The 14,723-nt window shown below is 40.4% G+C and overlaps 1 protein-coding gene across 1 annotated transcript in view; it reads left to right on the top strand.

Annotated features, from left to right (window-relative positions):
• The window catches only part of CWF19L1 (CWF19 like cell cycle control factor 1), a 32,171-nt gene that overhangs the window by 3,439 nt on the left and 14,009 nt on the right, over positions 1–14,723 (top strand). The window contains exons 3-7 of the mRNA XM_046027870.1: positions 671–749; positions 1,519–1,620; positions 4,347–4,561; positions 7,157–7,275; positions 13,631–13,715. Coding sequence (XP_045883826.1) covers positions 671–749; positions 1,519–1,620; positions 4,347–4,561; positions 7,157–7,275; positions 13,631–13,715 — 600 coding nt within the window. The remainder of the gene's footprint in view (positions 1–670; positions 750–1,518; positions 1,621–4,346; positions 4,562–7,156; positions 7,276–13,630; positions 13,716–14,723) is intronic.

Genomic DNA, 14,723 nt, shown 5'->3' with positions numbered 1-14,723 from the left:
GAGCATAGGAATTTAGTAGCTGTGGAATGGTAGGGAAGGGGAGACTTCTTTACCTTTTAATACTTTTTGAATTTAAATCTAATTACCTTCTTACTTGCACAAAACTGAAAACAGAGGAACAAAACCTCCCTAGGTGATTCTAAGCCCTGGGTTTGGGAACCACAAATGTATTCCATGAGTGTATGGTATGGATTAAGTCAGATAACACGTGCAAATGCTTCACTAACTGAAGAGCCTTATGTTATGTAGGATCGCCAGCTAGACTCTAAACCCCTAGCAAACAGAAGAGTATTCTAGGTTAAAGATGGAGTAAAGACAATGGCAGGAAGTGTGTTTTTTTGCCCTGTATCTCTGAGGATATCTAATACTTAATGTCTTGTGTTTCAAGAGAGATTTTTGGAAGTAGATTTCTCAATTTTTCCCTGACCCCCCTCTTCCCCATCCCAACTTGTCTGATGGCCAGTGAGCCAAAATTTAGTGATTTGTAGAATCAGATAAACTACCAAAATTGCTGCCAAAGAATTATGTGTTGCGAGTCTACAGATTGATGAAGGAAAAACACCTACTTTGAGGCCATTAAGTAGAATAATTAGCTGAATTATGTTACTATCTATTATGTACTATTTGATAAAAAAAAATCTCATATATCTGTTTAAAAAACTCATTTTAGCTGCTGTTGTGTGTAGGAAATTTCTTTGGCTCCACTCCAGATGCTGAATGGGAGGAGTATAAAACTGGCATCAAGAAAGGTATAGAAATTATTTTTATTTAACAAATGATTTCTAACAAAGTTGCAAGGTTACATAATTCTTGCTGGGTTCTTTTCGCACATACTAGTTATTTAAGAATTTCCCTTGGAGCTCCTCATTGAGCTGGGAAGGATGCCTGTGCATCTAAATGTACACATTTTGAATTTGGTTGGATTTGGTTTAGAAAGAGAATTCTCAGGGTGCCTGGGTGGCTCAGTCAGTTGAGCGTCCAACTCTTGATTTCAACTCAGGTCATGATCTCAGGGTTGTGAGATCGAGCCCTGCTTTGGGCTCTGTGCTCAATGAGGAGTCTGCTTGAGGCTTCTCTCTCTCCCTCTCTGCCTTTCCCCTCACTCATGCTCATGTGCACACACTCTCTCTCTTCTTCAAATAAATAAATAAATCTTAAAAAAAATTCTCTTCTAAGTAGGCAGGAATTGAAGAAATTCAACCACATGTGTCCTTTCCTTTTTCCAGTTTGAGTGTTTTTTTTTTTTTTTGTTTTGTTTTTTTAATGAAGTTCCTTATGGTCTCTGTTTTCCTTACTATACATTAACCATCCTCCTTAAGATGTCATTTATCAACTAGTGGTAATATTAGATAGTCAGGCCATGGGTGGGGTAGGATATCCTAAGTGGTGAGCACATTCCACAAATAGGATTGCAGATTCATTATTTTTGCTATGATTATTTTTCCTCTGAGGAGATATTTCTCAAATTCCAAAGCAGATCTGGTAACTGTATGTTGTCATGTCTGTTTCTCTCACCAGTTCCTATTCAGACGTATGTACTGGGTGCTAATAACCAGGAAACAGTAAAATACTTCCAAGATGCTGATGGGTGTGAGTTAGCTGAAAACATTACGTATCTGGGTAAGTTTGTATTTTTTGTGTTTGAAATTCACATAATAAAGTGTCCCAGGAATCAGTCTCCTGGGCAATTTGTGACTCGATTCTTCTGCCATTACTGTTGAGAGAATGGGGTTCTTTCCCAAAGTCTTTGTCTATACCCTTAAGACTCTGGCATTTTTTCCTTTGTAGTCTTTTCCAACTTTCCCCAATCTCCTTGCACTCCTACGACCCAGTATATACTCCTGCAGCCAACCAGAGGAATCAACTACTTGACTATAGTATAGGGAGTATTTAAGTTATAAATTTTGTTGAAAAAAATTCCGTGTATGTGATCTCACCATGTAACATTGCTAGATATGTACAGCTTGTTTGTATAACTATAGCTGTGTGTCTCACTAAGCTTTCAGAAATTCAAGTATTTAGTGCTGATTCTCACATTTTTCCCTCCCTTTGTCCTGTCTTAGGTTCCTGGTTCACTTTTTTTTTTTTTTTTAAAGATTTTATTTATTTATTTAATAGACAGAGATCACAAGTAGGCAGAGAGGCAGACAGAGAGAGAGGAGGAAGCAGGCTCCCTGCTGAGCAGAGAGCCCGCTGCGGGGCTCGATCCCAGGATGCTGGGATCATGACCTGAGCCGAAGGCAGAGGCTTTAACCCACTGAGCCACCCAGGCGCCCCCTGGTTCACTTTTTAATTTCAGGTTAAAGTTGTTCCCTCTTTAGCCTCCTGAATCTCTTTTAGTGATTCTTTTTAATGTCTATAGCTATAGACTGTGTGTCTCACTAAGCTTTCAGAAATTCAAGTATTTAGTGCTGATCCTCACATTTTTCCCTCCCTTTGTCCTTTCTTAAGTTCCTGGTCCACTTTTTAATTTCAGGTTAAAGTTGTTCCCTCTTTAGCCCCCTGAATCTCTTTTAGGTGGTTCCTTTTAATGTCTGTCGTTTAAAAAAGCACTGTCAGATTTTGTTTTTGTTTTCCCCTCACGGCCTGTCAGTCTATGGCTTCTTGGATAATTCAACTTATTTTTGTCTAAAATGAGTCCACTGCTCTTCCCATTTCCTCTTTCTTGGTCTCTTACTTCTCCTGAAAGCCTCTACAATTCTTTGCTGTCTGTGTCCTCCCCATCCTTCCTCACCATAGTCCATCTTGGCCTTTATTTTCTGCATCTGGCTGGGGCTCTTATGTAAGCAATCTTACTCATCTTACTTCAATCCCACAGGGCACGTTTAGGCAAAAAATTGATGGACAGATTTTTGTTTGTTGTTTTTAACCATTGTTGCGAGATACATCTTTTGAAATCCTTTTGTTGTGTATCTTAACAAAGGTCTGACTTGTGGCAATTCTTGTAGTAGTTATTAGATTTGAATTAAGATCGCTGCCGTAGATATTTATGGTAGCTGTTTTGCCATATGAATTTAGTGCCAGGAGTGGAGAGACCATGGAGGTATTTGGATTATTTCTGTAAAAGGTATTTTTTGAGATCCAGTAGGAGAGCCAACAATGAACTTGATAGTGAACATGGGATAGTGAGCTTGAAGTGTTGGCAGAACATACAACATATAGTTGGAAGTGATCTTTCTAGAGTGTATAAGCAAGGTCAATGTGGAGGAGTAGGCTTTGGGGAGTTGGTCCCATAAAGATGAAAAACAAAGCTGAGTAGGATCAAATTGTTTCAGAGGAAATATAATGAGTAGGGGAGCATCACTCTGTGGTGTGGGCAAGTATCTTCATTGAGGAAGTAGGCAAAGAGAGCTGAAAATGATGAGAACAGTGTTGGGAGAGGTAAAGATATCAAGTTCGTAGACTCTAAATGAAGAGAGACTGGTTCTTGAGACCAGGAGAGACCATTGGCAGTTAGTTACAGGGTGATTCATGACCTGTAAGAGAATGGCGGGAGAGGGAAACCAGAGTGCAGTGGGTTTAGGAACCAAGAGGTCAAGCACTTAGAGAGCATGGACTGCTCTTTTGAGAAATTAGAAACAGAAGACAAGGAAGTTTCTTTTTCAGTTAGTGTGTGTGTTCCTTTCTTAGGTTTTTTTTTTTTTTTTGGTCTGTGTTCCTTTATCAGGTCACATGTGTGTTATCGTTGTCCTTTATTAATTAGTATGTCTCTTAGAGTCTTTAGTACTCTCTTCTCTGAGGGGAGAGAGTCCTGAGAAGAGATTCAGTAGGTGAAAGGAAGGTGGAAGTTGATGGAGCAGGGTCTTGAAGGCAACAGGAAGAAATGGGATCAAAGGCCCACACCAGGAATAAAGTTAAAAGGGAGTATAGTCTTTAGTTCTTCCCAGCTGCTGTTTCCACATGTTTTCCTTCCGTCGGACGCTTGTGTGACGTTGGATGCCTGTGTGACGAGCGTACGCATTCTGGACTGTACTTTCCTCAGAACTGCTGCTTGATTCTTTTACTGCCTCTCCCTGGGTCCAGGTGTCTGGGTTTCTTTTAGCCATGTAGAGTCTCCTCTAGAAGGCAGGAAGGCTTTTTCTTAATTAGTGCTTCCCAGCTTTTTTCATTCGTAAGGCCCCTAGGGTAAACCCGCAAAAGGGCTGCTCTCCCTGAATGGGATCATGGTTGCAGCCATCCACCCCTGAGACCCTGCAGCCAGAAAGGGGCTCTAGAAGTCTGTGCTTGTTCAGATCCACTGAATGGCAGGGAGGTACGGGGCTCGTGGCGTGGGGAGAGAGATTCATCATAATAATATTTCATTCTGCAGTTTTGATTAAAACTTGTCTCTTTTTCTTTGAACTCAGGGCGTAAAGGCATCTTCACTGGAAGCTCGGGGCTGCAGATTGTGTACCTCAGTGGGATGGAGTCCTTGAATGAACCGGTCCCAGGTTACAGTTTCAGTCCCAAGGATGTGTCTTCCCTGAGGACAATGCTGTGTTCAACATCCCAGTTTAAGGGTGTTGATATCTTGCTCACATCCCCATGGCCCAAGTATGTGGGGAACTTTGGGAATTCTTCTGTGAGTAGTGCTTGTTCAGTTGGAATTTCTATAAGCAAATTGCACTGGCTTAATTTGGGCTTTTTGCTCCTTTTTTTAAAAAAAATTTTTTTAATTTTACTTATTTATTTGATAGAGAGAGGGCACAGAGAGAGAGGGAAAGAGAGATAGAGCGCATGAGCATAAACAGGGGGAGGGGCAGAGGGAGAAGCAGACTCTCTGTTGAGTGGGGAGCCCGATGTGGGGCTTGATCCCAGATGCTGGAATCATGACATGAGCTGAACGCAGACACCTAACTGACTGAGCCACCCACGTGCCTCTTTTTGTTCTTTATATTGAGTATTTTAGCTCTTAGTACCTTTCAGTAGGAATTTTTCGTAAATTATTTCAGGATACTTCAAACTCTGTCAGCTAACCAAAGCAAAAACTTTGAAACTGGTTGATGTTATGAAAGCACAGTTCGTAGATGAAATTGCTGAAATCTTAATTTTAAATGAATGATTCTTTTCTATTTTTTTTTTTTTATATTTTATTTATTTATTTGACAGAGAGAGATCACAAGTAGATAGAGAGGCAGGCAGAGAGAGAGAGGGAAGCAGGCTCCCTGCTGAGCAGAGAGCCCGATGCGGGACTCGATCCCAGGACCCTTCGGTCATGACCTGAGCCGAAGGCAGCGGCTTAACCCACTGAGCCACCCAGGCGCCCCTTAAATGAATGATTCTTAAAATTATATTCTCTGCTTCAAGTGGCTTCTTTCAGGCTTCCCCTTAATATGTTTTGAGGGTTCAGGAGCGCCTGGGTGGCTTAGTTGGTTAAGCGACTGCCTTCAGTGCAGGTCATGATCCCAGGGTCCTGGAATCGAGCCCTGGGTCAGGCTCACTGCTGAGCAGGAAGCCTGCTTCTCCTTCACCCTCTGCTGCTCCCCCTGCTTGTGTGCTCCTGCTCTCTCTGTCAAATAAATGAATAAAATCTTTAAAAAACATGTTTTGAGGGTTCACTAATTTTTAGTGGAAAGATTTATAGTTAGTGGCAGCTCTGCAGTTATATTTTTCTTACCTTCTGTTCCACATTGTAGTACTTAGCTTTCAAAATATCTTTTAATGGAGTCAGAAGGCATCTGAGTTTCAGTGAAGGAAGCATAAGAATGCATTTAGATGCAGAGGTATCAGTAATGGATGCAGAGGTATCAGTAATGATCCAGAAAAGGGTCTTCTGCCAACTTCAGCGCCATGTGTCTGTGACCAAAAAGGCCAACAAGATACCAGGCATTGTCAGGGGGGATGTTGAAAGGAAAAGGGACAGTGCTCTCCTCCCCTTCTATAAATCCATGGCTCTTATTCACCACAATTCAAGGGGCAGTGCTGACTGCAGTGAGAAGATACGGTGAAGCTAGGAAAGATATGGCGAAGCTAGGGAAGGTGCAGAGAACGAGGTTTGAGTTGCTGGTGGAAGGGAGAAGGAAAGATGAGAAAAATGAGAACCCTTCATTTTGGGGCGCTAACAAGGATTTTGATTAAAGTTTATAAATGACTACATAAGATCTTTATAGGGGATAAAATAATTTAGTTTACCAGTCTCTAAGATACTACAACTCACCTCAAGGCTGATTCATGCACTTAAGCAGAAACCCGACGGAAGCAAGCATAGCACATAAGGAAGAAATTCTTGCTTTACTTAGTGGAAAACTAATTTTGGTAATTTCTTTATATCCAGCTAATACCTTTATATCCAGCTAATACCTTCTCTTAAGTTCATAAATAATATTATGGATGATTATTGTTAATGAAAGCTAGGGATATGTGGGAATAAGCCTAATATTTTTCTTTTTTTAGATTTTATTTATTTATTTGACGGAGAGAGAGAGATCACAAGTAGGCAGAGAGGCAGGCAAAGAGAGAGGGGGAAGCAGGCTTCCCGCTGAGCAGAGAGCCTAATGCGGGGCTTGATCCCAGTACCCTGAGACCATGACCTCAGCTGACGGCAGAGGCTTAACCCACTGAGCCCCCCAGGCCCCCAAGCCTAATATTTTTGATAGACTTTATGCTACAGACTTTAACAAGGGCATAGTTGTGTCCTTCCACAAATCACACCTTTCTTGACTGAAGCAAAATAAAGGATCGCAAGCTTATGTCATGAAGTCCTTGAGAATATTCCATTCCAAATAATCTGAATAATCTGTGGATCCTGGGGGCACTGAGAGGTAGCTTTTAATTTTTATTTTTTGCATTGACTAGGACTGTCTGCATTGTTGGAACTACAGGCACACAACAAAGCAAATTATAGAAGCGAAATGTGTGGGCTCCAGGGAGAGAAATCAGTTTCCAAAAAAAGACCCTAATAAATCCTACTTTGGGTATTATATGGAGAGCTTATCTTACCTTTAACCCCTAGCTTCCAGCAGTTGTTCCTATCTCTGCATTTGTAATAGCCCAGTTCCTCTTAATATATTTGAGATTTCTCTGATTGCCACAAGCATGCAATTCATTATCCAAGTCCTACTGCCTACACGTGTATCAACATAAAAATTTAAAAGTCATTTTAAAGTGTCTTGTTATTTGCCTGCTTTTCTTGGTGACTTTTAGGTCCTTTATGATGGACTGAATTTCTGTTTACCAGGGAGAAGTGGATACCAAAAAATGTGGCTCCGCTTTGGTCTCCAGTCTGGCCACAGATTTGAAACCAAGATACCATTTTGCTGCTTTGGAAAAGACCTATTATGAGAGGCTTCCCTATCGGTGAGTGGCATTGCATTATTTTGGCTTTTTAAAGAAATTGCCTTGGATCTTCTGCGAGACCTTCTCCTGTCCATCTTAGCCATGTAGCATCTTCATTCATTTTACTTACTCAGTCAGTAAAGTGAGTAGCTCTCAAATTACTCAGCTCTTCTCATTTTATTTTCTAATTTGCAATACAAGGGGTTGGACTGTATACAATCCCTTAAAAGTGTGCAGGTCTGAAGTAACAATACTGTTTAATCCTCACAGCTTCATGTAACACAGGTATGTCCTTTTTTGATCAGGTCAAATAGTTACCTTTTATATGGTCTTGAAAATTCATGTCTCAGCCTAATAATTTAAGAAGTGTTTCAACTTGAGAATCAAGAATTCGTATCAATTTTTCCCCCTTTCTTCGTAGTTTGAGTTTGGAAGTTAGTAGAGTTTTTAAAGCATGTCTTGTAGAGACAATAAAACCAGTGTTTGTAAGTGGCAGAATTAAGTTAACTCTAAATTATCTTCACTGATAATGGTAAAGAGCATGGATAGTTTTGAAAATAATCTGTAGAAACTTTTTTGTTTTTTCAAAAAGTGTTGTTTGAAAGTTCAAAAATATAGGCAAGCAAGGGAAGAAAAAAACCAAAAACCCTATCCTTCCTCCGTAATCCCAAAGCCTAAGATATAATCATAAATATTACAGCTTTTTCTGTTTTATCTTAATATATGCCTTCTAGAAAAGCATATTGTTCTCTAAAACCCTGCACTAAAAGCAGAGGTTATGGGAACAAACCTGTCAAAACCTGTTGAACTTTTTTTTTTTTTTTTTTTTAACTTACCTAGCTTTTAAGGATCTGAATACACATTTCCCCAAAGAACATATACCAGTGGACAGTAGGCACATGAAAAGACATTCCAGCCTTAGCAATTAGGGTAATTTAAGTCCAACCCACAATGAGAGATCACTTGACATCCACTAAGATGGCTACGGTCAAAAAGGCAAATAATAAGGTAGCGAGGATGTGGAGGAATTAGAACCCTTGTGTGTTGTTGGTGGTGATTTAAGAAGGTGGAGATGCTTTGCCAAACTGTTGGCAGTTCCTCAAAGTTAAAGAGTTACTGTCTGACCCAGCAATTTCACTCTTGTTCCAAGTGAAGTAAAAACGTTGACCCATGCAAAAACTTGTACGCAAATGATCCTAACAGCATTATTCATGATAGACAAAAAGTGGAAACAACCCCGATATCTATCATCTCATGAATGGGTAAAGAGAAAATGATATATCCATACTTTGGAATGTTATTGAAGAAAAAGGAATGGAGTACTGATAATGCTTCATGGGTGAACCTTGAAAACATGCCAAATCAAAGAAGCCAGGCGCAAAAGACCGCATGTATGGTTCCATTTATATAAAATATCCAGGGCGAGGGGACAAGGTGGTGGAGGAGTAGGAGACCTAAATTTCCTCTGGTTCTAGGAATTCAGCTAGAGAGTTACCAAACCATTCTGAACACCAACAAACTCAACAGGAGACTGAAGAAAATACCAGCAATTCTGTGAACAGAAAGCCACCTGCTATCTGGAAGGTAGCAGATGCAGAGAAGTGAATCCGAGGCAATATCTGGGAAGATACACTACGGGGAAAGGGAGCCTCTGTCAGCCGGCTCCCTGCAAGGGATAGAGCAGTGGAGCACAAAATCAGAACTTTTAGAAGTCTTGAAATAAGGCTCCACATATATGGGGTATATGGCCTCAAAGAGTCAGAATTTATTTTCTTTGTTGGCTTTGTTAGCTCAAAAGCCCATGCTTCAAATGGACACACACTAAACCACACAGCTCTGAGCTAACAGCTTGTATTAGTTAGGAATGTTTCTGGCTTCCAGGAACAGAAAGTGTGATTAATGGTAGCCTAGGCAATAGACACGGAAGTTTTTGAAACGATGAGGAATATGGAGGTACTTGTAGGTTGGTACAATGACTCAGCAATGTGTTCAAACGTCTAGGAACCAGGATTTTCCTGTCTTCTTCCCTCCACGCTCAGTAGATTTTTTTTTTGCCCTCATGGTTGTCATGCTCCGCTGAGGGACGTTGCTCCAGGGACTAACCAGGGCAGAACAGTAGGTGGGACAGTGTGGTCTCAAGACCCTTGGGGTCACAGAAAGACCGGGGGGGTTGGTGTGAGGGTGGCAGAGCTCCCAAGTATTGGAGCGGGGAAGTCAGCTGCAAAGACGGAGCCGAGGAGTGGGCTCTCAGCTTGGGGTTGCCATACACCAGGATCTGCGGCACAGCAGGGGCCCAGCCAGCGGCAGATCTGAGGAGACCCCCCCCCCCGCTTCCTCCCCTGGGAGGAACAGCCAGGAGTGCACTGCAGGAATCTGCTGGGTTTGGAGACTGCAAACAGGGCTGTGCGCCAGAGATAGAGACACTCTGTCACAGGCCCGGTGAGCACAGAGTGCCGGTAGAGACCAGGGAGATAGGTGTGATTGACTGCTTTTCTCTGAGGGCGCACAGGGTGGGGGTGGGGGAGGTGGGGGGATAGGGACTGGGAGGCTGCCATTTTCATTCCCATCCTTCAGAGCTGTATGGAAAGCCTTCTGGGAATAAAAACTACAGAGAACAAACTGGAGCAGATTACTGAGCCTGGCCCCTGGCAATGGCAGTGCAATTCTGCCTCAGACAAAGACATTTGAGAATCACTGCAAGAGATCCCTCTCCCAGAAGATCAACAAGAACATCCAGCTAAGACCAAGTTTACTGATCAATGAGAACTGCAAAATTCTAGCACTCTGGGAATACAGCACAGAGAATGCATGGCTTTTTCCTCCATGATTCTTTAGTCTTTCAAAGTTAATTTTTAAAATTTTCTTTATTTTTCTTATATATTTAAAAATTTTTCTTCTTTCCTTATGCAACCAATATCTTATCAATTCCTTTTTAAAATCTTTTTTAGGGGCGCCTGGGTGGCTCAGTGGGTTAAAGCCTCTGCCTTTGGCTCAGGTCATGATCTCAGGGTCCTGGGATCGAGCCCTACATCGGGCTTTCTGCTCAGCGGGGAGCCTGCTTCCTCTTCTCTCTCTGCCTGCCTCTCTGCCTGCTTGTGATCTCTCTCTCTCAAATAAATGAGTAAAATCTTGAAAAAAATCTTTTTTAATTTTCATTTTTACAGTCATATTCTACCCCTTCATTGCATTTAACCTTATTTTTTATATATATATGTTTTTCTTTCTTTAAAATTTTGGGATACCCTTTCTTCTAACAGACCAAAATATGCCCCAGATCTAGTGTATGGTTTTGTTCTAGTCTCCCACCTGATCACATTCTCTCCCTTTTTTTAAAAAAAATTTTTTCCTTTTTTTTTTCAACAAACTTCTTATCAATTCCTATTTTTAAATCTTTTTAAATTTTCATCTTTACAGTCATATTCCATCTCTTCATCGTATTTACCCTTTTTTTGGTATATATGTATATATGTTTTTCTTTCTATATGAAATGTCCAGAATAGGCAAACACATAGGGATATGTATGGGGCTAGTTGGAGGGAAAGTGGGGAGTGATTGCTCATTGGTACAGAGTTTCTTTCTCTGGTGATAACAATGTTCTAAAATTAAATTGTGGTGATGGTTGCACAGCTCTGTGAATATGCTAAAAAGTATTGAATTGGGTACTTTAGATGGGTGAGTTGTGTAGTATTTGAATTAGAGCTTAAGATATGTTCCATATAAGGGCGCCTGGGTGGCTCAGTGGGTTAAGCCTCTGCCTTCGGCTCAGGTCATGATCTCAGAGTCCTGGGTTTGAGCCCCGAATCGGACTCTCTGCTTAGCAGGGAGCCTGCTTCCTCCCCTTTCTCTGTCTGCCTCTCTGCCTACTTGTGATCTCTCTCTCTCTCTGTCAAATAAGTAAATAAAATTAATTAAAAAAAAAAGGATATGTTCCATATATACAATGGAATATTATGCCTCCATCAGAAAGGATGAGTACCCAACTTTTGTATCAACATGGATAGGACTGGAAGAGATTATGCTGAGTGAAATAAGTCAAGCAGAGAGAGTCAATTATCATATGGTTTCACTTACTTGTGGAGCACAAGGAATAACACAGAGGACATTAGAAGGAGAGGAAAAGTGAATTGGGGGAAATTGGAGGGGGAGACAAATCATGAGAGACTGTGGACTCTGAGGAACAAACTGAGGGTTTTGGAGGCGGGGGGGGGGGGTTAGGTGAGCCTGGTGGTGGGTATTAAGGAGGGCACGTATTGCATGGAGCACTGGGTGAGGTGCATAAACAATGAATCTTGGAACACTGAAAAAAATAAAATTAAAAAACTGTTAAAAAAAAAACCCACAAAAACACAACAAAGAAACCTGTGCAACTTTTCAGTCAGAGCTGTAACAAAAACCCATAACCAGCATAATAAAAATACTAAATGTAGGTAAATATCCACTAACATTTGCACTTCGAATTACAGTCCATGCTTTGCTTTCCATTATTTTGAGTGTTACTATGTTTTTCCTTCCTTTAAGGAGCATTTTAAAAACACCATTCATGGCTGCCTGGATGGCTCAGTTGGTTAATTGTCTGACTCGTGATTTCCGCTCAGGTCAGGATCTCATAGGTGATGGGGTTCAGCCCCTGGTCAGGCTCCGTGCTCAGTGGGGAGTCTGCTTGAGAGTCTCTCCCTCCCCTGACTTGTGCACACGTGTGCGCTCACTCTCTGTTTCAAATAAACAAACAAATCTTAAAAGGGGTAGTATCCTTCATCAGTCATTTTTATTTTAAAATAAATGAGGGAAACATCATGACTTTTTGTGGTTACTTGCAGTTTCCCTGTAGTACTAGTTTTCTATCGCTATTGTACAAATTACATAAACTTTGTGGCTTAAAGTAATCCTATTTATTATCTCACAGTTCTGTAGCTCAGAAGTTGGACATGGGCATTACTGGACTAAAATCAAAGTGTTAGCCAGGTTATGTCAGTTCTACCCAGGCAATCCAGGATCATCTCCCTGTCTTAAGGGTAGCGGATTAGCAACCAATTAATTCCATCTCTCACCTTACTCCTCTTTGCTGTATAAGCTGACATTCACAGGTTATGGGGATTAGGACATGAACATCTTTGGAGAGCTAGTGTTTTGCCTGTCACACCTGGGTAGCCTAACAGTGGGAACTATTAGCAGTTCTTGAGGCCACTGCCCTAGTCACTACTTACAGTAAAGAAAGACACTTCCGTAGGACATTCAGCTGTTTCCCCTTACTATTAAAGCTTCTATTTAATTATGAGTAAACTTGTTTCAGTCATTTTAAAAGTTTCATAGGAAACAGCATGACTTTCACCTTAATACTGACATCAGTCCCATTTACCAATTATGAATGTCTTTCCTCTCTTTAAAGAAATGGGTTATAGCAGACAAACTGTATTTTGGCTTATTTCTTTTTAGTAATGTGAATTTAAAACGAGTATTTGTGTACTTGTTTGCTAGATTTTTAAAAATAAAATTATAATTTTTGACAGACTCAGGAAATTTCTGTAGCATGAGGAAAGGAAAGCGCTCTAAGGGTTGGTATTTGTATTAACAGTCAATTCACTAAAATTAAAAAATATATATAATGCTGTAACTTTTTTCTTTTAATTATTAAATAATAGTTGCTCAATGTACAATACTTGTAAAACATAGAAAAGCTCAATAAAGTGTTTTGGTGTATTCAGTTATATTTTTTCTGTAAAATTATATAGACATTCATGTGTTTTTTTATTTTTCCTAGAAAAAATGAAATCTTACTATAAATTACTGTTTGAAGCATATTTTCTCCTCTTAAAACTTTTTTCTATTTGGCTTTCATTATTATAGCCTTTATTTGGTTGGTTTTTGTTTTTGTTTTTGTTTTTTTTGAGAAGAGAAGAGAAAACATTGAAGGTTTGGGGGTAAAGGGAGGGAGAGAGACTCTTAAGCAGGCTTCATGCCTAGTGATCATTACCTGAGCTGAAATCAAGAGTCCTACACTTAACTGACTGAGCCATCCTAGTATATCCTCTCTTATAGCTTTTCATTACGCACAAAAAAAGATTAGTATAGTGAACCCTCCTGTACTCATCACCCAACTTGAGCAATTATTATCATTTTGCCAATTTTAACAACTCTTTTAAAACCAAATATTGGAGTTTTTGTGCTTTTCAAATATGTGATCTCATTTTCTCCTACAAATATCCCTGTTGAAATAGGGATGACTATCCTACCGGATTTACAGGTGACATCTGAGATTATGTTACTGGTGGTAATGGATTTAGGATCTGTGCTTTCTCGTCCTGCCGAGTACATATTTCATAATTGTAAATCAAAATTAAAGTTGTTGGTGACCTATTGTCCGTTAAATGTATTGTAGAAACCACGTCGTTCTACAGGAAAATGCACAGCATGCCACCAGGTTCATAGCTCTGGCGAATGTTGGAAATCCAGAAAAGAAAAAGGTAAAGATTTGAGTGTTTGGTCATAGGTTAATATTCTATTTCTGCCTGATAAATGTTCCTCCTGCCAGTTCCTTGCTAATTGCAAGGTTCCAGCACTTCAGTGACTCCTTTGTGAAGATATAGTAATGAAAGGTCATGTTTCCTTGAGTCCTTTGTAGGGGATTTTAAAGAAGGGTTTGGGAAAATAGGCCCAGTGAAACCAAGGCAGAATTTGCACTGAATGATATTCCTTTCTTCCCACATCCGTGTGGTTGTCTTTGTAAGTATTCATGAGTTTGCCCTCGGATGGTACTCTTGCTTTGCTTCTTTTGGCACCTTCATTCAGCAGAAATAATAACCTTTATAGGGTTTATATAACCCCTCCTTGGCTTTGGGAAATCTTAGTGATATCTGGAATGTGTCTTTGTTCTGGAAAACAGTAGAGGTGAATGAAAGAATATACCAGAAAAGTATGTTATTTTTCTCAGTTCCAGAAATTAGCATTTCTGATTCTCCAGGGCCAAAAGCAGGATGTTGTGGATTGAGACAGCTACAGTCAGAACAGTCAGGCAAAGGAAGGATAGACAGATGAATTACGTGAAGACTATTCTGTAACATGTCATAAACATGACATGTTAAACAGGTCATGAAAAGATATGAAAAAACATGAAAAGATAAACAAACACATATTCTGTTTTTTCCATTGTATCTTAAGCTTTTCAGCCCAGTGTGTTCTTAGCAAGTTTAGAGTTGTGATTTTTTTTTTTTTTTTACTGCCCTTTTCAAGACCCTGTAGCACTCACAGTATTTTCACTATAGCAATATTTTACTATTGCTTTACTCTCAGGGGCATGTTAGCCCCAGTTCTGTGCAACTTGTACTACAGTCAAAAAGTATGGACATTGTTGGGGCGCCTGGGTGGCTCAGTGGGTTAAAACCTCTGCCTTCGGCTCGGGTCATGATCCCAGCGTCCTGGGATTGAGCCCTGCGTCGGGCTCTCTGTTCCGTGGGGAGCCTGCTTCCTCCTCT

This window comes from Meles meles, chromosome 13 (assembly GCF_922984935.1).
Source record: "Meles meles chromosome 13, mMelMel3.1 paternal haplotype, whole genome shotgun sequence".
Lineage (NCBI taxonomy): Eukaryota > Metazoa > Chordata > Mammalia > Carnivora > Mustelidae > Meles > Meles meles.
Note: the sequence above shows the minus strand (reverse complement) of the source record. Positions and strands in the feature narration are given on the sequence as shown.